This window comes from Podarcis melisellensis (genome assembly GCF_964234715.1).
Source record: "Podarcis melisellensis genome assembly, chromosome: 12".
NCBI lineage: Eukaryota > Metazoa > Chordata > Lepidosauria > Squamata > Lacertidae > Podarcis > Podarcis melisellensis.
Window position 1 is genome coordinate 31,813,486 of NC_138544.1, and position 23,500 is coordinate 31,836,985.

Sequence of the window (23,500 nt, forward strand, 5' to 3'; positions counted from 1 at the left end):
GAGCAAAAACATAATCTATTTCTAATTGTAGGCAGCCTGGCAGGGGGGGAAATCTGCATTTTTGAAATAATTTCATTGTAAACCAATTACTTAACCTGGAACAGATGCACCTCACTATCAGAATCACACTGCAGCTGCAGATTGAGGGGAGACTTTTACATCATCAAATATACTTTGAAGAGTGAAATGGGATTTTATCTGTAGGTAACAGAAGTAGGAACCCAACCCTTTCTCTGTTATTGGCAGTATGTTCTTAATTGTGCAACATTCTGTCTTGTGCTGGTGATTAGCTTAGCTGGGAGGATGGCCAAATAAGGAAGATTAGAATGCTGATATTTATCACTTCCTTAAATGATTAAACTTGGTAAATGGTCGACCATATTTGGAACTGATTCAGTGGCCTTTCCTAAAGTGGCACCCATTAGGTACACTAGACCTAGATCATGGTGTTTTTGTGAAACGAGTTTTGCTTTGGAAAGACATTGTGTAATATTCAGTGGTAGTCATGCTCAGAGTTGACCCATTGAAATGAATGAACTCAAGCTACTTAAGTCAACTGATTTCAATGGGTTCATTCTAAGCATAACTACTGTTTAATACAACCTACTGAATTAAAGGAGACCTTTTAAGAACTGCAGATAGTTTTTGTGAGTGCCCAGTAGTAGGCTACAAAGTACTGAAAAGAGAGTGTGTGTGTCTGTGTGTAAGAGAGTATAAATATATAGAATGTGTGTGTGTGGTTCTGGAGACTTTTAAGACACCACCGGTAAATAATTTATCTGGGATAGTTTCAGGTTAAATGTGAAATCCTAACTGCAAGTTAACAGTGCAAAGAGTGTCATACTAGAAAACCTTTGAAGCACATTCCATGTTTTAAAGCACTTTAGGTTCTGACCTAGAAAATATTTTGGTTACAGCAGAAGAAACTAAGGACATCCTGAGTACTTTTGGGGAGAGCTTCAACCACAGAGAGAATTCAGGTATGTCTCCTAGACATGCAGTGCAGCCCTATACATGCCTGCTCAGAAGTAAGATGCATTGAGTTCAGTGGGACTTACTGACAGACAAGTTGCATATGATTGCTGCCTAAAGAAAATGGTATAACTGCAAGTATGAAATGTACATATAAGAGCCTACAGCTCAATAACTTTCCCTTATGTTTTGTCATTTTTAGGAGCCATAGATGACTTATTAGACTTGAAACCTGAGGAAAATGGTATGTAATCTTTTTGTCTGACTGTTTTATCAATTCTGCAAAGGGGCACCAAACATAGTATTTTCTTCTTTTTCTTTGGCGATCACTTGTAGCTGAGTAAGATTGTCTTCCATGAACATGGTCTTAACAGTGAGTCTATAAGTGACTGTGGAGGCCAATTCTGGATCCACACGTCCTTCCACAGTGGGAACATAAGTTTCCGGACAAGAGTTCATCACGGTGCGGGTTTGCCAAGCGTGCCTTCCTCTTAGCACATTTCTCCCTTTCGGCCTAAGTTCAAGCGTCTTCGAAGTCCAAGACACCTTTGGTAGAGGCTGGTCTCCAACTGGATAATTTAATCTTTTAAACAATTGCATTATTTAATCTTTACTAATATAAAAGCTAGCTATGTCTCGATGTGATCATCCACTTTGGGCGCTTAAGAGTTGTAGAAGAACATTCACCTCAATTTGTGAACCATTTAGTATGCTATTGATGTAGAAAAGTATCTCCTTCTGAACTGATTGTGATAGTAATAGTGTCTGTCAGTTTCCTTGACTTGAAATGCTGTTGTAAGCAACAATTATTCTTCCACTGAATTTTTCAGTGGTCCATAGCGACTGTGTTTTTTGGGGTGACAGGTGTGTGCGCCATAGTACATTCATCCTGGCAATAATTCTATGGGTGGTATTCAGCTAGGTTTTACTCAGAGTAAAAAGTAACATGACTAAATCCATTAATTTCAACAGGTTTGCTCTGAGTAAAACATACCTCTTCTTGTACCTATCCCTCCCCGCTTCTTTCTTTTTTTTGCCTCTGAAGCTAGATTCCCACATTTGGTTGCGTCATGCTGAAGTTATCACTTCTGATTCTGATTGTTTCAGCACAACTCCCACACATGGGGGTGGCTAGTATTTACTGTGTAAGGGAACCTATTAGCTCACAAGTTTTTCCCAGCAGTAGCTGCCTTTACACATATACTTATTCATTTAAAAAAACCACTGTGTGTAATGTATGAAGCAGAACCATCTTGTATTGACATTTGCAACCACATTAGAAGTGACTGTGAATTAAGCTTGGCTTGGCTAACCACTAAAGTGCTAAACATACAGCAATCTCATAGTATGCCACATGAAGGAGTAAATCTATATCAATGGAAGGTAAAAAGCAGACTGTGTTCTGTAGAATTTTCTTTCTTCAATACTGTGATGGCAAAGGACAATTTATGAAAAGAAGGGATAGATTTACTGTTGGAAAAAGGAAGCGGCAAGGAAATGCTGAACACAAGGCAAAGAACAAAAGGGAAGAGAAGGGAGAAGTAACAGCAGTGCAAATAGTTTATTGATAAAAGTCATGTTGGCCCTTCTTTAATAAGAACTCTGTTCCTAGTGAGTACATAGCTAGTTTTTAGAACACAGAGTCTATTATACACGACTTCTTTGTGAAATACCAGCAGTATATGATGACTGCATCAAATAGCCTTGTTCTTTGCTATAATTCTGTTAGTAATTATTATTATTACTAAAAAATCTATCATTATTATCTATCATTATTATTATTTGCTATTGTGGTAGATGTAATTTCTAGCATAGCAGAGGAATGGTGAAATGTTACTACTAAAACCATGTCTTCAATATATGTTGTAACTTCATGATTCCCTGCTAGATCTGGAAATTCCAGGAAGCAAAACAGGCTCTCTCAAACACATTAAAACACTATGTAATATATCAGGGCAGAGAAGTCAAAATAAAGAGGAGTCTTACAACATAAGATGTGCCTTACACCAAGGAGACAAGAGTTGCAGTGTTTTATGTCACATTTATCAAGAATGTTTTGCCACATCTAGACCAATAAGAGAGTCTTTTGGCACAGTTGCTTTTCATTTGAGCCACATGGGTCAGCTGTGGCTTGTGAAGTGAAACATCAATGATGTCACCCACTTGTAACATAAGCTTTACCATGACTGAAGACTGCTTATATTTCCTGTATTGTGGCTTTCTGGCTGTAGTGAACCACAAATCCTGTTTTCTTTGAGAGAGAGGAGGGTGGTTCTAATTTTTTTAATACCTAATTAATTCCAAATTTGGTATGCTAGGATGCAACTTTTGACTGCCATCTTTGATGCAGCTGGAAACTCACACTGGATTATACCAGTGTAATTGACTACTTATAATATTGGCCTTTCTTGACAAGTAAGTGTGTAACTGCAAAGAGGATTGAAGATGTAAACAGAACATTCAGCCCTCAAAATTGTCAGCCATCGTGCAGGTTAAAGCTGCTGTTTTCTTTCATCCAAGTTGGTTTTATCCATAGTGTGTAGGTGTTTTTTTATTCTCCCAAGTGGTGTTGACTCATAGGCATTTTTTAAAGTCAACTCTGTCCCCTAACTTCTCCTCTTTTCATGCCTCCAATAACTTCACTCTATGTGTTTGAAAGAAGACTCAGTCACTTTTGAGTAAGACCTACTTAATGTATAGATGAAAGATTCTTTCATCTATACATTTCTAATATGCCCAACTCATTACAAGAAAGTATTTATCTTTGCTGTGTTATGTGTGGATAATTTGAGTGCAGAGAAGGTTACTTGGCCAGCTGAGGCTTTTATTAGAGAAAGCTGCCTATTGTACATGCTACCACTTACTTTAGGTAAGCTACTGAGCTCCACAGTGATGAAGCAATGACAGGAAGATTTCAAATGACAGGAAGATTTCAAAAAACACCTAGCATCATACACATTGCTGCAGTTTTGGAGCAAAGCTTCAAGCACTTTCATGCCTATTTGGAGACACTAGCCTTTTCTACCATGGTTCCCTCCAGATGTTTTCAACTACAGCTTCATCATTGACTAAGCTGGGTGGGGTTGAGGGGAATTGCTGTCCAAAAGATCTGATGGGTACCAGGTTGCCTCCAACAGCAATGTTTTGGGAGTTTTGATCATCTGCTGTCCCATCACACCTCACAAATAAATTCTTCTTTTCAAAAGTCAATTTCTGGAGAAGACGAAAAGCAGCAATGCCAGATAAAGGACCTACTGGGGCCTCAGGTAGTTGCACTGAAATGAAAAGCACGTACAGTTCCAAAGCTCACATTCTGAAAGAGATCATGTTTGAGGGGAAATGGAGAAGTATGTTGCTGGTTATACTAAATTCAGTTTCTAATGAGGTCAGTGTTCAGTCTTCAAATTCACTGTAGAAAAATGTTCCAATAGTAGATGGAATTCATTCTCTGAAATAATTCAGCTGTGACAGCCCCCTGGAGTATGCTTCCTTATGAGTAGGTTGAAATGAAGTTGGCCAGACTGGCATTGCCAACTGTTGTGAACCCGAAGTTGTGGCAAGGATGGCATCAGACAAATTCTAGCATCAAACACATTTTTATTCTCCCAGGCACTTGGACAGCTTGGGCTTTTGGCAGCAACTGATGCTCACCTTGTACGGAGTGAATGGATAATTTGTGTTGTTTTTTATGATCCTTTCTCTCCCCCCCCTTTTTGGATGACCTTTTTTTTAAGCATATCATATTTGTATTGACTTATTAAATTTATTGTGGATTGTGTATTTTTATTATTGCAAATTGTTTTGGAACACCCCTGGGATGTGTGAATAAATATTGATTGATTTAAAAGCATTTCTGAACTGATTAATATGTAAACAAACTGTACAGAAATATAAAAATTTAAAATGTAATAAAACAGTAAAAAGGGATTATAATAACTAGGAAAAATATATTATGAAAACAGATAAAAGCAGGAATACAGTAATAACAGGGTGTATTCTTTTGGTCAGGGAAAGCTTGGGCAAAAAGAATACATCTTTGCAAGATGTCTGAAGCAAAGGATGGATAATGCTTCACGTATGGCAGAGGAAAATGCATTCTGGAATTCAGGGGCAATGGCAGAAAGGGGCCCTTTGCTGAGTTACCACCCTGTTATATTCTGAATAAACTTTCCCCAGATGTTCTACAGATCTTGCAGGTCTTTACAGGGACAGGAGGTCTTACGGGTAACCTTGTTGTTCATTGTCTACTATATTTCTTGCCCACCCTTCATCATAATGTCCCAGGGTGGATTAACATCTGAATATAACTGATACAATACAGTGGTACCTCCAGGTTACACTCCGCTAACCCAGAAATATTACCTTGGGTTAAGAACTTTGCTTCAAGACGAGAACAGAAATCGTGCAGTGGCAGGAGGAGGCCCCATTAACTAAAGTGGTGCCTCAGGTTAAGAACAGTTTCAGGTTAAGAACAGACCTCCAGAACGAATTAAGTTCTTAACCCGAGGTACTACTGTACAATCAAACAAGTTAAAACTAAACCATCAGTCCAGAACAGAGTAGATGTCTTGGTAAAGGTGGTCAGGGTTATTTCTGCCACACAGTTCTTCCCACAAACATGCTCTCTAGAGAAGGGGAAGAAACATTGTGGCTGGACAGATTCTCAGGGTAGAATCACATGTCCATTTCCCATGGAGGTGCTATTTTAAAACTTCCCATATGGTGAGGCTCGCTTTTGAAAGCTGGTCCGTATTTCAAAGAGGCTAGGGGAACATGGTAATGGAGAGCTCTGAAGCTTCCACCATTCTTTCCATTGTCTCCTTGAGAGGGAGGTGGAAAGTAAAACGATAGGCTAGCAGTAGGCTTTAGTGACTCATTTGCTGGTTCATTGAGTTTTCCTAAGACCATAAGAAGAGCCCTGTGGGATAAAACCAAAACTTAAGCTAGTCTAGCATGCTTTCTCCTACCGTGGCCAACGGGATGCCTATGGAATCCCATAACCAGGAAATGAACACAAGAGCTCCCTTCCCCTTCAACAGCGACTGAAATTCAGAGGTCTACTACCTGTAGCTATCATGACAAGCAGACCCTGATAGCTTTATCCTTCATAATTTTCTCTAATTCCCTTTTAATGCTGTCCAAGCTGGTGGCCATCACCACAAATTGCGGTAGCAAATTCCATAGCCGACTTTGCCATTTCTGAAGAAGTATTATTATTACCTAGAATTTTCTACATGCTAAAATTTAACTCCTTTTGCCCAACAGTGGTTGATTGGACACTGTTTGTTATCCCTGAGCAGCCATTCTTGCCCCTCCAGTGCATGGGCACATATTCAATGTACAGTACAATGAATCACTGTATCTCTTTGCCTTCCACACTGGTAAAGAAGCCAAGTCATATTCCCTTCCTGTTTACTTGTCATCCAGAAGAGGGGGCATTCTATGCTTCTCCATTATGTATTTCCTTCATTTTTCATCTTGTAGACATCTGAGCCAGCATAAGGTCAACCCCATTCAGCAAAATTCCTGGTTGGAATGCTTTGCTCAGTAGGAATAGTGTAACTGTAAAGTAAGCTCTTCCTTTTCTAGGTAATCCATCATGAACCTTCTGTTTCTTGTCCATATTAAATCACATTTCTATTACAACAAGGATAAGGACTTCTGCAGGAAAGGGGTTTTTCATCATTTTGGATCATTGGTCAAAGTAGTTCTTTTGTTGAAATATCTGGTTTTTATCTGGAAAAGTGGGGGTGTACGCCACTGGAGATGTCTGCATTTTAAATAACTGTCAAAACATGAGTTATTGCATGAACTATGGCATCTAAAGATGTTAAACTGAGAGGTGAGAAAACATAAATGTCCAGACTGAATTCCAGAATGAGAGGTGCAGTTGGAAGATCATCTAGTTTAGGTGCTCCCCATAAAATTATTTTATCTATGCCTCAGTCTCTAGGGCCTATACCAGGTCTCTTAGCTAATCCCTTATTGTCTACTCTGAAGCCTAAGAATTTCAAGCAAAGGTCTATCCTGTTCCTTTTAACTGGGACTTCTAGAGATTGAACCTGGAACCTTCTGCATGCACCGTGGAGCTATAGTTCCTTCACTACTGGTAGATCTGAATGGGCATTCCTTAAGTATCTTCCTCAACCCTTACTTGTTTTTTTTTCTGATTTCTTTCTGCTTTGTACTCCTGCTTCTCCCAGCAGCATCAATGGACCCGCTTGCAAATTCTTTGGAGACTGAGGCTACTGATAAGGATGATATGGTATTACTGAACGAGATTCTCAATGCTTCTTCTTTGGATGACGGCGAATTCAGCAGAGAGTGGACAGCTGTATTTGGAGAGGACCCACTTGCTGACATGCCCACAAGCTCTTCCGCAGGAGAAATGGAGAACAATAAGTCATCAGCGTCAGGCTTCCTTCCTTCTCAGCTTTTAGACCAAAACATGAATGACTTGCAGTCCTCCCTTCAAGGTAGGTTTATTTTAGGCTGATTAGCAATCAGATGGGCTCAGTCCACCAACCTGATGCCGAGCACTGTGCCATGCATGAATGCATGTGAACTAAGACACATACTTACTAGGGAGGATATAGCCATAACCACTAAACCAGAGCTTTCCAAACTTTATGTTGGTGACACATTTTTTAAACATGCATCATTTTGCGAAGCAGTAATTTCCCCCCCCCCAGTTGGTTGTTTTGTCCAAATTGGGACAAACTGTGGTTAGGATAAACAGTGGTTTGTCAGAACAAGCCAGGATCAAGCCATGGCTTCTGATCCTGGCTTCTTTGGATAAGCATAGGGAAACTTGACTGTAGTTCCCAGTTCAGACAAAACAACAAATTGCAGTTAGTTTAAAATGGAAATGAATGTTTACAATCTCCATGCAGACAGGAGGGAAGTAGGCTTGTTCACATAAAGCTGAACTAGGTCTTAGCCAACATTACATCTGAATCAGGTCTCTTCTCTCAGTCACGCTAACGCTCTCCCATGAGGTTTGTAGGTGTGCCTTCCAGGAAATAGCTCCTTCCCTTGGGTTACTCACACTAAGCTCATTTATGCATTTTCCTCTCCCTATTTTTACCCTGCCTTAAGTATCAGTTGGCTACTCTGGTGCTGTAAAATAGATGCATCTGCACAACAGGCTCAGAATGAAAGTGCTTTGTTAGTTTGCAGCTCTTGTTGCTTCAGTGCTCCTTGCACAGCAGACCAGCCTCCTTGCTGCCAATATTCTATGTTAATCTCTCCGCTGTTTCTTGGGCAGATGGTGGTTGTGGGAGGGAGGCGTAGAGGGTGAAAGGAAAAAATTGTCTCATTATTTTTAGAGTGAAGGGATGACGTGTGTGAAGGGTTCTTAACTCCTCCAGGGTGTTAACGTGGGCTGGTTTGCTTGTCATTTGTTGATGGGAAAATTATTCCTCTGACATTCCTCAGGTATAAGAAAATAGTAGAGCCTGGAGTAGCAATAAAAAAAGCTGTTGTTAAAGGGACCTTGTCAAGACTGGCATGCCTAAAATAGGAGCGTGTCATCAGTGAGGCTTCAGTGGCTTCAATCCAAGCACTTTGGCTTAATAGGCCTGTGGACAGGGGCATATCTGGCCTCTTTGTCTAGCGTAGTGCAGATGCTTAATGGAATTGAAGTACTCAGATTTTTAAGGTGATATGGCGTAGGAAAGTCACTAAGAGGCAAACCAGACACAGTGGGGCAGATCTGCAAACAGGATCTCCTATGATTGTTGGTAGCTGCTTTTTTAATTACAAACTATCACCAAGGGTAGGGAGGGCAATTAAATTTAAAAGCAGCCAGTGAGTGGGAGAGATGTGTGATACCTGCATATTGTTGTGGCAAATAGCTGCTTTTGGATGAGTGTGATTTAAATCGGGAAATGGCACAGATGGGGGATGGTTAGACCTTTCTCCCCCAGCACTGTGGCCCCAGTGTAGATCAGCTACTTTTAAATGAAAACTATCGTTCACAAATCTTCCGCATTGCATACGGTTTGGTGCTAAAAGACTGAATAGTGAGCCAGGAGGTCTTAGTTTGAATCTTGCTTTTGCCCTGAATTGAAGGCTGCTGTATCCCACCCCACCACACCCAGTTTGGACTACGGGCCTGTTCTCTTCCCAACTCTTTCGAACATGCAGTCTTGTACATTTGTTGTTACGCAGTTGAGGCTGCAACACAGTCACAGATCACTTAAAGGAACGGCTGATGGGGAAATGTATTATTTACGACATTTGCAGAACGCTTTCTTTTTTGCCAAATGCAATTATGTCATTCCTTTTCTAAGAAACCCATAGTGCAGGCTGGGACCCCAGGCTGAAAGTGCATGACTTCCCCAAGGCCAATGAGAGAGATCAGGGTGGAGCAAGGGCTGGGGTTCGTGTCTCCTTGGTTCACTGCCAACACACTTCCCTTCAGAAAGAACACAACTGTTTGCAATGCTATTGGTTATCTATGACATCCAGCACAATATGGAGAGAGGTTGTTTTCCTTCTAAGTTAACCAGTAAAAGCTATGCCCTGTTAAATAATTGAAGGTGTATTATAAATGCAAGTAACCTCTCATTTTGCATGGCTGAGGAGCCAACCGTGGCAACTATTTTTCAGAATTTCCATTCCTAGTAATGTAAGTGGTTTTCTTCCAAAGTACACAGGCTTTGCTTGTTAATTGAAAATGTCTCTTTGCTAGGATTATTTTTCAGAGATCTGTTTAGCGTATGACTGGCAGAAAACAAGTCTTCTTCAACTGCAAATTACTGCCTTATTCCACAATGCCTGTTAAGTAAACTAGAGAACTTACTGTTGTGTGATCAAAGCAGTTATATACAGGTTGCTAGCTTTGTGTCTCAGTTTCCCATCTAGCTATTAATTATCTTTGATGGCATCATATGTTAATAGAGCAGATGTTTTTGCTTATATAAGGTTCCAGGTAAAATCCCAAGCATTTACAAATAATAAAATACCTTGGAGCAAACAATGGTATACAAAAGCATCCTGGCAGACTGAAAAAAACCTTCTGCTAAGTCAGGTTCCTAACTGTGTTCACGTCGTTAGTTATTGCTGATCAATTAAATTGATTATCTGTTTTTTTAAAAATAATAATGGAGGTGTCCTAAGAGCTGTTAGACCTCTTCCATCTCATTTACTTTAGTGGGATTAAATCATTTTAAAGCTGGTTTCAGATGTAATAAAAAACTGCGATTACGCTAACACCACAGTTGAAGATCCCAGTGTTCAGTGTTACATCTGAACCAGATCAGTTTGTGGGGAAGCTCAAGTTCAGACATTGAAACAAACCATGGTTTACCCAAGTACTCTGTGGTTTTGTGTTGCCTCTGAATTCAGCCTGTGCACATTTCAGCAATTTATCAACTAAGCATGCCTGTTAATCCCCATTGACCAGCAAGGAGGCAGGCATCATACAGGCATGCTTCACTTCAGATGTGGGTTAAGAATATATGGAACACTTTACATCCACCGGAAATTGTCTTAATTATATTTTCCTGTCCCCTTAGTCTTTTATCCAGTAAATACAGCCTTTGTCTTTTTGTCTGTTTTGTCTGCCTTTAAAACCGTATTGTTACTGCACCCATTTATTCCCAGTCTTCACTTGGTCCTCCAGGCACTATTGTGCTGCAATAAACTGTTATTGTTGAAGGGCTCCCTTTGCAGGTGAAAGAAGGCAAAAAGAACAAATGATCTGAGTGTGTTTCAGTCAGTCCACTGATTATGTCACTGCCTCCTCTGGCTACTTTTCTAACTGCAAAGACTGCTTTAACAAAAAGGCAATCCCTTTCTCCACTCCTACCTGTATTTCATTTTGATAATAATAATTATAGGAATCATTTTTAATTTATGTGTACAGGAGCTTTTTTCTGTGGCTGAACAATCTAGCTGTTGCTTCCATTTTTAAATTTAATTGAGGCCAAGAGAATGACTGCTTGCTTCACCTTTTCCACATTTGTACGGTTGCTGGCAGAAGAGTAGGAAGTTTGGTTTCCTTAATGTCTCACTGATAATCTTGCATCTAGTCATATCATGAGCTGCTCTTTGAGCAGCCAGCTAGTAAGCACCAATATTTTCCCCCCAAAGGCCAATTTCCCCTGTAAACCTTGCTTGTATTAGCAATGGAGAACACTACTTTGTAACATTATTCAAAAGTTTTTCCTAACCACCCTTTTGGACCAAACTTACAGACCCATAGGGCACGTGTCAGGCACCTGAACTGCTAGTAGTAATACTAGCAGATCTATTACAGAAGGGCTGGAGCCTGTTTGTTGTGGGAGCCTTTTCCAGACGGTAGGCTGGATTGACTCCTGTTCACTATTTGAAACGGCAGTCTAAAGGTCCCCACCCCAGTCAGCAGATAGATCTGCTCATGAGCTCTGCTAACAACTTCAAAAATATCAGTTGTCAAAACAAGCTGCACTGTTAGTTTCAGTAGATGAATGGATTTGATGGAGCACTCAAGACAGTTAAAGTGAATGCAAAAAAAAAAAAAGCAGACTCAAATACAACCCTGTTGCAGTAACCGGTAAGGAAATGAGAGTTGTTTAATTTCTATTCCAAAGTACACAAGAAGAATTTACAACAGGATTAAAGTAACATAATACAAAGTACAAAATGTAAAGACCTACATAAAGCAATGAAGCCAGAGCTGTAAAGCAACAGATCAGGACAGGATTTTTAGAAATTGTTTTTAACAGAAGAGTTTCAAGCTTCAATTATTACAGTCGTGAGCAGTGTGAGCTCGTTAAGTAATTATAGTTGATTGACAGAAATGCAACTGTGTTATTGAATTTTAGGTTGGGCAGCCAGCAGCACCAGCCCTACGCCTGTCCCACAGACCGCCCAGAAATCCAACAGCCTGAACACGACCATCAACAAGACACCTATGAAAGGTGACAAACACGTTACGCTTTGATTGTGTGTGCACCAACACAGCAACACAAAGCTTAGAGTTTTCCAGGTGTTTGGTTGTGTGTGTGTGTGTGTAGCCTCACAACTATTTACATAGAATGGCTTCCTTTCAGGAATTATCCTCTAATTGTGCCCTAATTGGCATGTTATTTAAGTAATCGGCACTTGAATATCATTGCTTGCTAGTTGGTTGACGTTAAAATGTTGCCAAGACTTGAGTGGAGATGTCTTGTTTCGGTAACGAAAACTCCACTGGGTCATCACTGTGTTGGCAAAATCCCTTTCTATAGATGCTCTATGAACTCAAGTACTCCTGGCTGCAGGCAGAATGGACGCTTAGGGCCCTCCCAGTGTTGGGTCTTTGGTGATCTCCCTTTCCATTTTTTGTACAACCTCCAAAGGCTCATCCAAGTGAAGATGAATTCATTTAAATGCTACGAAGTGGTTGGGAATGGAGAAACCATGAGCCAATCCACCATTTGAGGGAGTTTGTGGGCCACCCTCCTCTTCTTCCGATGTCCCTGTGCTTAGGAGCCAGGGAAGTGGCTAATTGCTAAAAATGCCTTCTCTGTGATGGCACCTAAATTATCAAACTTCCTCTTCAAATGTGTTTTCTGAGCAACATCGTTATCTTTCAAGAAAAACCCATCCCAATCTCTTGTTTGTGTTCTTAATGACGTTTTAATGGCAGTTGAGATCCTCTTAATTTCTTTTTACTGCTGTTATCTGATATCTTCGTTTTTACTTGCCAGTTATGCTGCTTTAGTTTCCATAATATTTTACTGCAATATATTGAGTTTTTTCTTATTGTAGTCAACTTTAAGGGCAGTGTGTGTGTTGCAAAATATATAAATAAATAATATAGAGCTGTAAACTGCTTTGAGATTTTTCTAATAAGTATAAGAAAAATATAGAAATGAAATAATAATAACTGCAGAATATTTAAATTTTCTGTCAAAAGCAATACATGAATATGGGTTCTATCAGGCATATACTACATATTTTCTTCCGTGGTGCATTCTAAGTCCGTACCATGTTTGTTTATCTCAGCATTAGTATATATATTTTTTTAAAAAAACTGTCAAGCAAAAATCTTAACTTCTTGGGGATTGTTTGTCTTTGTTTTTCCTTTTTGCAGAAGCTGCAAGTTCCTCTAAAGATCTAACGGCTTGGTTTAGCCTCTTTGCTGATCTGGACCCCTTGTCCAACCCAGATGCAGTTGGGAAAACAGATAAAGAACACGAATTGCTCAATGCATGAGTTGTCTGCCTGTGGTAACTCTCACTTCACCATTCAAAAATGCATTTCTTGGGGCTTTAGAAGAGTTTAAAACCAGATCAGTTTACTGTTGTACGACTTACTTCTCACTTCTGTGCCATTCTAATAAAATCAAGGGATTGACCTAACCCCTTTCTATAGGTAACAGTTATTTGCTCTTGTTTTGTACAAAGAGTTTGCAACTTCTTTTTTTGTATGTGAATGTATCAAACGAAGTTTGGATTTAGAGAAGACTACTGAATAGATTAGTGTACTTGCTGTAACTTGGCTCTTGGCAGGCAGAGCGCCACAGCTAACTCAAGAGTGAAATATAAATAATAAACCTATTTTTTATATCTTTTTCTTTGTGTAAATCAAAACAAAATCATGTAACTGGAGACTGCATGACCCAGTGGTATATTTGATACTACCATTTAGAAAGTAGTATATAACATACTGCTGTGATGTTAATTTATAATTTCTTTTGTTAGTATCCATAGTGAAAAATCTATACTCTGGGGCTAATTATTAGAGAACTATATTTGAGTATCTATGAATCTACTGTGCTCATTCTCTAATTTTAAATTATTAGGCAAATGGCATTGTATAAGTCCAAGCCGACTGCCCAAACTACATCCTCCAGGCATGTTCAGTTGTACCAGCAGTTTCGGCAATTGGAGACCAGGTGGTATTGACTTTGCCAACATGTGTATTTACAGTAATCATGGTTTCCATACAAAGCACTTTTCATCAAAGCTGGTTTCATACACACATGTTCTGTCGCGACACTCTCCTTTAATAAAGATGGTTTTGACAAAAAGAAAAAGTGTAGCTGAACCTTTGTCCTGGGAAATGGGAGCAATTCAATGGATGCAATCATTATTTAATAATAAATTATTATTGTTGTTATTGTTATTTATTTAATTTATATTCTACCCATCTGACTGGGTTGCCCCAGCCATTCTGGGTGATTCCCCGCAAAATAATAAAAACACAATAAAACCTCAGATGTTAAAAACAAACCAGTATAGGGCTGCCTTCAGATGTCTTCTAAAAAGTCATATAGTTGCATGTTTGAAATCCGATGAGAGGGCCTTCCACAGGGCAGGTGTGACTACTGAAAAGGCCCTCTACCTGGTTCCCTGTAGCTTCTTACAGTGTGGGAACTGCCAGAAGGCCCTTGGAGCTGGACCTCAGAGTCTGGGCTGATCAGAAGATATCATTCACTGCCTTCAAAAAATAAAATCAGGTGAGAATTCTGAGGTAATAGAGCAGACCAACAGATCACAGGTGGGAATAATATTTTTGAATGCTCCCCCTGCTTTTTAAAAATAATAATAATCCTGTTAGACTTCTCCCAACTTTTCTATATCAACTATTTTAGTTTCCATCCAGTTAGCTTTCATATATGGAAGCCTCAGAAACATGATTCCTTGCTGAAATGTTAGTCCGTTCTGCCACCTCTCCTTCCACCTCATTCTGCTTCATGCGCAGATCCAGTCTACTTAAGAAAAGCACATTTATTTTGCCAGCCAGACATTTACTTTGACACTGTTTTCATGCAAGCTTAAATTCATGATGCAGGATTTCTGAATTTGAAACTGATGGAAACCTTCCTTCAGGTACCTGGATATTCAGAGTGCCCTAAAACAGCATAAAAGGCTTACTGAGAAGAACACACACACACACCCCTGGCTTATGATAGGCTTTCCTGGATTAAGCTAATGCAACAAAGGTAGAAGTTCTGCACATATCTGTGAAGTTTTGAACCTTGGCCTCCTGAAGTAGATCACATGTTCGAGGCTCATAGGAACACACATTCTTTTGGGTGTACTTGTTTAAAGTGTAATTTGTGGAATGGTCCTTTGTCGTCGTCACTTTAACTAAATCTGATGTCTAAAGTGCTTCTGACAATTGCCTCTTAATACTCTTCATGTTGTTTGTCCTTATTGGGATTGAGGAGGGGGGGAGAGAAAAATCCCAGTGCAAACTAGCATCTCACATCGCTTGAATTTATATTTCATATTGTTGAAGCCCCGTAAGACGGTGACTCAGAGTCTCATATAATTATATGTTTAAAGGCAAAGCTAAATTTTGCTGGAGGCAGCTGGTGGTCTTATCAACAATGGATTGTGCATTCCAAAATATATTGAGGATTCTTCTGCATTTCCATGTACTGTTTACAGTGCACTAAAAATCTCTGGAGCTGTTATTTTGGTCCAAATCTATGTTAGATCTACAGCCAAACAAATGAACTGAAGCTGTAACTTTGCCATCTTATAGAGGTAGAATGTTTTTTTTGGGGGGGGGAGGTGCTAATAATGTGAATAGATTGCAGTGGCTTTCAAGCAAGCTAATACGCTACTGTGTCAGACTTAATTAGAGCTGTTTTTAGGTCACAGATCATAGACATCTGAGCTGCAAATGGCTCCCACTCAATCAGGGTATTGTGCAGAGAGTACTGCACAAGTGTAACAAAGGTCTGCGTTGCCACCAATTCACATCACACTTCAGATACAATAGCTGAACTGACACATGATTTGAGACAGAAAAGCCGGAACTATATTTGCAGCAATTCAACTTCCCTTCAGATATATGTGTTGTATTTCATATTGTTGAAGCCCCCTGTGTTGTTTAATGCAAAGAGTGCATTGTCCTTTAGTGTTGCATAATGAGCAATGTATATATTTTTCTATTTTGCTTTAAACAATGGAAGTTATAGTAATGAGAGTCTAGAAAAGGAACTTGGCAACCAGACACATATAATTCATAGTATCTTGTAATTAAAAAACTATATATTACATGGAACAAAAAGTCATGGTATGTAGAATACTTTTATAAGATTTTGCTATGCTGGCCATATGCACAGTCTCCATTATATAACAGAGCAAAGCTGTTAATCATTCTGTTAACAATTAGAAGTCCGTTATCGGACCAGCTTAAGGATTCCTTTTGATTTGCAGATACTGAGATACTGCCCCATAGTTGCATATTTTGTTATTTTAAGTAGCATATTTTTAAATGCTGCAGAAAGTTTATGATGGGGTGGGAGGTGAAGCAGCGATGATGGATTTGCTGTCCTCGGAACGTTTATTTTTTTAAAAAACCCTAATGATTTCAGCTAGCATGAATTTCTGCTAAGTTAAGAGAGGCTGCCTTTGGGGACCTCGGATGGAGTCGTTGAGAGAACAGATTGAGTAATTTTTATGGACTCTTATCTAAATCTGCCTAAATAATCCTTTAAGCATAACAGGAGCAGAAACATTATGGGCCAGTCAGTGCCTTTCCAAAGAGTGTGTAAAGCAAGTAAGAAGTGACATGACAGAATTTTTTTAGAAATTATGCATGGCATGAAGTGGAAAAGTTTATGTTGGAAGTTTCAGGGCAGATAAAAGAAAGTGCTGCTTCTTGCAGTGCATAGTTTAACTATGGAACTCAGTCCCAAAGGAGGCAGTGATGGCCACCAATTTAGATGACTTTAAAAGAGGATTGGACAAATTCATGGAGGATAAGGCTATCTGTCAATGGTTACTAGCCATCATAGTTATGCTCTGTCTCCACAGTCCAAGGCAATATGCTTCTGAATATCCGTTGCTAGAAACCCCAGACGAGGAGAGTGCTGTTGTGCCCGAGTCCTGCTTGTGAGTTTCCTACAAGTATCTGGGTGGCTGGATTAGATGGGCAGGAGACTTCTTATGTTTTTATGTTAAAACGTAAGGGCAGGCCCCAACGTAAGCTCCTAACAAGATTTATTCTACCTTGCCTTTCAACTTCGAGCCAGTTTCAGCCCCACTCAGCATCTCCAGTTAAAATAACTCAGGTAACAGGTATGGGGGAATGTCTCTTCCTGAGACCCTAGAAAGTGCTGGCCCATCAGTCTTGGACTAGAAAAGACCAAGTGTCTGAAGTGAAGAAATGTTGTTCAGTTCCAAATGCAGCTTACAACGAAGCAGTAAAATAATAAACTAAACTGATTTTTAATCAAACATCAATAGCAGCAAATGGGTTTTACTAAAATTCTGGCAAGCATTTGTGTGTGTCGGCAAGTATCTCTCTGCAGGGAGAAAAATGGCTGGGGATTTGTGTGTTGCTGCAGACTTTCAGTTAATCTTGGGAAATACATGTATGAGGCAACCCTCAGAGAGGTTCAGTGTTTTGTTTGCATACAGCACAGTAGCTTGTACATGCACACGTATGTACATCCTGGAAGTCTACACCGGCATAAATCCTCTTCTGTCAGAAATTGTGTGCTTGCCATCCAGTGAACTCACAGCCAATGTGAATTTTTCACTAAGGGCTCCCTGGCTCCCAGTTTATTTTCTTCACCACTAAGCTCTTTTGCAGCTGCCACTGTTTTGGAAATGGCTGCAGGCAGCGTGTAACCCATTTCACACAGACGCAATTCTATACGCAAGGGGGCTCGTGTGTTCCTGCTTTTAAAAGGGGACTAGTCTGAAAGCCAACTTGAGAGCAAAAAAATATTATGCTTAAGTATGCAGGAATTGATGAGGCAGGTGGGACTGGAGCTAGCAGTCCTGCCGTAGGCTCTTAATGACACATCATGGAAGCAAAGATGTTTTGAGGACAGTGCAACATTATCAAAACGATATTTTATTCTCCGCAGTGGAATCAGGTTGGCAAGAATGTGTTTTAAATCCTGGCCAACCTGAGATCAGGGATCCTGTGCATTGATTAAGGTGGTTTCAGCTTCTACAGTGCCACAAAGAAATCTGGTATTCCACCAATGTCAGGTGCCTTGCCTCAACAGCTGTTCTTTACAGTTCAAGATTTGCCCTGTTTCTTGATGTATGCCTTTAAAGATACATTGCTCTAGCAAAATAAAGCACATTGGAGCTGTTTTGGTGCCCAACTGGCGGCTTTGTTCTCCAATCAACTGATACCCATGTACACTTACAATTGTTAAGTAGGTGGTTTGGATGATGTTAGCCAGTGCCTGCAACTCCATCCCTTCTAGTGATGAAGACTGGGACTAGAGAAGCTCACTCCAGCCGATACCGCCATTTTGGTAGGCATTGCTGCCCGGGCTGTCTGGTGACACAAAAGAGCCAATGTTCCTGGTTCCCAATCTCCATCTAGAAAGGGAGTATATCAGCCTTTGAAAAAGTCTTATCTGAAACCTTGACCAATTCAATATTCCTTCATCTGAAACAAGCATGTCTAACAATAGATCAAATGTGATGATCTCCAACTGCAAGGCTTTTTAGATTCTCTTATTTGGTGATAATCTCCTTCCCTTATGCAGACAAGAATATCCTGAACTAAGCAGCATCTAGCTCAAATTCTGAGCATAGGAACTGAGCTGAAAATAGGGAGCAATTTGCCCTATTTGTTATGGAACGTCTTGAGACCAATCAGTTCTGTCTGAATATTCTGCACTCCCTGTTCTACAGTGCATTAGAGAGTCAAGATGTCATCTAGGTAATGCTACAGAAACATTCATTGCAACCTCGAAAGTGCCACCATGGTTACTAAACCTTAGTGTACACCCTAGTCCTGATGCAAGTTCTATTAAGAACACTCCGTACTAATGATTACGAGAGCTGTACCCACATCTCAAGTCAACTGGGCACATGGAGATACGTAGAAATGCTTCTGCACAGAAAGTTGGATGCCAGGAAACCCTGCAGAGAACCAGTCTCCTGGCCTGCACAGGAAGGTTAATGTGAAGAACTGAGAATAGCCTCTGAAGGATAACAGGCTATATATAATTACTCTGCAAAATAAAATTCTGAAGGAGAGCTTAGGCAGTTGCTTTCTGCTGTTTGCAGTCTCTTATGGAGGTGTAAACACACAGCCAAGGAAAATGCAACACAGAAGCATAATTGGAGTTTAATGTGGGTGGGGTGAGTATTCCTCCCCTTTCTCTTCAAACAAAAGAATTTCCTCTGGCATGAAAATATAGTTCCTGAAATACTTTTTCTATTGGTATTCTTCCTTCATGAATTGTTGATGCTTAAAAAAAAAGAATCAAATTTAGAATTCCAGTATTATGTTGGCCACCGGAAATGTGTTCAAAAGTATTATTATAGAGGTATGGAGTCATGTTTCCTCCTGTATACTAGAATTCAGGGTCATTCAGTGAAGCTGAATGTTGGAAGATTCAGGAAAGACAAGAGAACATACTTCTTCACAAAGGACCTACTTAACTGGTTTGCTCCCACACGATGTACTGATGAACACCAAGTTGAATGGCTTTTTTAAAAAAGGGATTAGACTCATTCATGGCAGCTAAGGCTAAGTTGTAATTCCACTGTGAGTCAATTTCTGGGAACCACAGGTGAGGAGAGGGCACTTGCACTCAGGCTGGTTGGCACCATGAGAACAAGATGGGTGATACCCAACTAAGACATACTCCAAATCAGATACATGGAATCCATGTATACATTTAAGATAATCCTGGTTAACTCAAGTCCATATATTTCAATGGGACTAATCAGAGTATGACTTAGGTCACATCCACACCATTTAAAGCACCATTATACCTCTTTAAACAGTCATAACTTCCTCCCAGAGAATAATGGTGCCAATTGGCTGGAGCTGATCGACACAGCTGGTTTACACAAAGATAAAAACAGATTGTAGCTTACCTTGTCTGAGGTGAAGACTGTTTCTGGTGCCTTGCTAGGCAGATGTTTTCTGTGATAAAACTTTTATCACAGCTCATTTCTTTGACATTGTGACAGAGTCCGTTCTTTATTTAGAGTTACGGTACTTTAACTGCTGTAAGCTGCCATGAGGTATGCATAGGTGTTCAATTCTCAAAGAGATTGCCCTCTTGGATGAGCCAAACTTAACTGCTTAACTGAGATGCTCAGTTTCCAGGCCAATTTATTGGGGGGGGGGGGGGATTTTGATGGGACACTGGGACAGATGATGGGATAAGTGGCCTTAGTGTGCTGCAAGCTTTTCATTCTATCCTTTCACCATTGTCTCCCTGCAACGATTTCCCCTCTTCTATCACTTCCAAGAGCCAGTTCAGGGTGAAGTTTCAAATCACTCGATTTATTATTTATGCTCCGTTCAGAGCGGCTCAACATGGGCATACACTAAACAAAGGGGTATATTTTTTAAAAAGCACACAGGTTAAAACAACCATTTAAAAAATGAGAGCAGTGACCCAAAAGGCAATGAAAGGCAACACTAAAAATGAGGGGTTTGTTTTTTTAAAAAAAATTAATTATGGTGAAAGGCGTTCTAAAGGCAAGGCTGACAGGGTGTTTCTTCCAGTACAATATTCCAAAGGCATGAGACCACCACTAAGAAATCTTCTGCTCTTACGATCACTATTTAACGGGTGAAGAGGATGGTAGACAGAATCTTAAAACTTGGACTGGCCACTATGGAACAATTCTTAATGATGTCCGATGCCAGTGCTTCATAACCCTTTTTCTCTATGTTTCTCTATGGACCACTTGAAAATTGCCAAGAGCCTTGCCAAAACACCAGATTGGTTTTTCTGTTGGTTGTGCTAGATGCTGTATGGTTTTATTTTTACAGACACAGTACAGGCCACCCAAATAAAGCTTTGGAAACACCATCCTAGACTATTAAAAGCAGGGGGGGGGCCTCAGGCCTGGGGTTGAATGTGGGACCCCAGCAGCCCTGTTTATCTGGCCCTCTTGACTCTCCCCAAGCCAAACCCCTCAGTAGCCCTGCTCCACACTCGGAATGTTTCTTCCTGGATGGAATGTGTTCTTGAAGTCCGATAATGCCTTTTGCTTGTCTGGATGGGGAACACAGAGAACACGAACAAACACACACACACAAACACACACACACACACACACAGTAGCCTAATGCACAAAGGTAACATTTCAGAGAACCATAGTTGGAAGGGATCAGAGGGTCAACTAGTCCAACCCCCTGCAAAGCAGGAATCTCAGCTAGACCAACACAAATGGCCACCCAATCTGCTTAGAAACCTCCAATGAAGGAGTCCACAACCTTCCGAGGGAGCCTGTTCCACTGGCAAACAGCTCTTACCTCCACCCACTTTCACCACTGGCTCCACCCACCACTGACATGCAACCCTCATGGATTCATGGGCTGAAAAAAGTTCCCCATCCCCGATTTAGTTTCAAAAGGTAAAACCAGCACCTTAAACTACATAGACAGGCAGCCAACTAAGTTGAGAAATACGGATTATACATGCTGATCAGAGCACACAACAAGTCAAGCCTGGCTGCTCTAACATGGATTCCTTAGGAAGGAATTCTCTCCTTTGCGTGCACTGAGTGCTCTTGGGCTGCTACTGCAAGGGAGGTCTCACATTGAAAGCTCACAATTGTCCTTTCCTCCACATTCAATCCTACCCCATCTTAAGGCCCCCTTTGGGGAAAGGATAGTAGGTTTCCGCCCTCTTCACTTTCCAGATGTGAAGGTGATGGTCCTTCCCTAATAATTTATTTTTTTCTCAGCTTCTCTAGGATCCTTAAGTTGGGGTGGGGAATTATTTTTGGCCAGCCTTCTATCAAACCAAAGCTCTGCCTGGCTAGGCAAGTCCAACTCCGCTACCAGAAGAGGACCTTTCCTATTAAAACAAGCCTGAAAGCTGAGAAGATTGGCTACATCTATAGTGTGAGAATACACCCTTCACCTGCCTTATTTGGTACTGTTCCTCTGACATAATTGCTCTCAAGTGCATGCAGGGAAGATGGGAGGTCACACACCACTGTGTTAACTAGGTTGTAGCCTTTCCCCACCCCTTCTTATTTATTGCAGTCACATTCACAAGTTCAACCCCACAGCTGCTGAGATGGAACAGGTAATGCAAAGCAAGCAAACTATAATGAGATACAAGTTGCACCCAGAATTGCACCAAAGAGCAAAATACAATGCAGACACAGCCACGGATTAATCAAAATGATTATATTGCCATTGCAGCATGTTACTGGAATATTTATAAATATAGTAGGCAAGTTAGAGAACTATCCACTTCAAACGCAAACTAAAATGCACTCATAGTAGGAACACAAGTACAAGAAAATGTTACTGATTTGTTTTCTCAAATTTATGGTGTTTGGGCCACTAAGTGAAGTGTTGTGTTCAAATGAGCCAATACTAAAAGCTTACTGGAAAACATGTCACAATGTTAAGCAGAGTTTTAAAGGGTGCTGAAGCGCATGACGACACTTTCCCACGTATATAAAAGCTGTTGCACTGGGGAAAATGTGCTTTGCTGAAAAATAATAACCAAACTAAGTTATGTTCTGTAGCTTCTCCTAAACAGTAGAGGTTTTTGGAATCTTTAATATGTTAAAAGGCATTTGGAATAGTCCATTTTGATATGCTATTCCAGTCCTGAGACTGAAGAGAACAAGTTGCGAAAAGACAGCGAGCCAGTTCCGTGCTATTTGTTAAAGCCATGAGAAATGAAATCTACATCGTCATAACAAGATGAATGGCCTATGAAGAAGGGAATGTTTTCTAAATTATTTAGTCAGGTTGCACTAACCTTATTCCACTATGTACAGTGGAATGCAGTTTTTGCACCATGTTACAGTGGAAATAAATGATTAAGCGTGCAACATAGCAATAGTTCAGCTACAAAAAGCTACAATTTCAATTCAATGATTGATTAATATTGGACTTTACAACCACCTTTTCTGCAGATATATGCAAGCAGAGAATCCCACCTCTCAACTAGTTTCTCTTCTTCCTGCTGCAGTTTCCTTATGGAAAGGGGAGTTTTAACCCAGGGCAGCACTTTTTGTGATCCCTCAATCCCTCGATTCTGGAAAAGTTCAAGACTACAGCTGATGCTTTTTCTGAATGTTCAGCTTCTAGACAGCTTTCAAAAGACAGACAACACACTACATTTTACAGGTTGTAGGGTGTTTTTTTCTAATAATTTTATTTAAATAAGACACAGGGACGTCTATACTGAAAAAATACAAAACAAAAGCCACACATTTCCTTGTGTAAAGCAATATTGTGTGGTAATTCAAATACTGTTCAGCACAGTGGCTAGAAATAACAGTACAACTATGTACAAAACTCTTGAAACAATATTTGACAAATTTCTACAGCTGAATGTAGGATATATTGGAGATCAACAACTGCTGGGAAATTTACATAGCAAAGCATTAGGTTTTAAACACATTTGATTCAGAGCCTTCCAATATGCCAAGGGCAAATGTGTGTGACAATTAATATTTAGTTTCTCGTGAGAAAACAGAACAAGTAATATCACTGTAAATATTGTTCACCAGAGTTCACTCTTGATCTAAAAAGTCACCTGATAGTTTCTCATAAAACCCTATAACATCAAGAACTGTGACAATGTATTTATATTTGGAAAAAAGAAAGAGGGTGAGAAGGTAGA

General features: G+C 40.1%; 1 protein-coding gene and 1 long non-coding RNA gene across 8 annotated transcripts in view; one reads left to right on the forward strand and one right to left on the reverse strand.

The window, feature by feature from the left end:
• ICA1 (islet cell autoantigen 1) overlaps nt 1-13,321 on the forward strand; it is a 66,672-nt gene extending 53,351 nt beyond the window's left edge. For 6 of the 7 annotated variants that reach the window (XM_081882864.1, XM_081882867.1, XM_081882863.1 and 3 more), the window contains exons 11-15: nt 918-980; nt 1,175-1,216; nt 7,176-7,448; nt 11,784-11,879; nt 13,037-13,321. In XM_081882864.1, the coding sequence (XP_081738990.1) occupies nt 918-980; nt 1,175-1,216; nt 7,176-7,448; nt 11,784-11,879; nt 13,037-13,158 (596 nt within the window). In that variant the 3' untranslated portion in view covers nt 13,159-13,321. The remainder of the gene's footprint in view (nt 1-917; nt 981-1,174; nt 1,217-7,175; nt 7,449-11,783; nt 11,880-13,036) is intronic. The other variant, XM_081882869.1, reaches the window with a different exon arrangement.
• On the reverse strand, nt 1,993-7,169 carry LOC309353546. Its single transcript, XR_014161930.1, has 2 exons — nt 5,500-7,169; nt 1,993-5,299 (listed from the first exon to the last, which is right to left on the reverse strand). It is a non-coding gene; the product is annotated as an uncharacterized lncRNA (long non-coding RNA).
• Nucleotides 13,322-23,500: the final 10,179 nt, after the last annotated feature.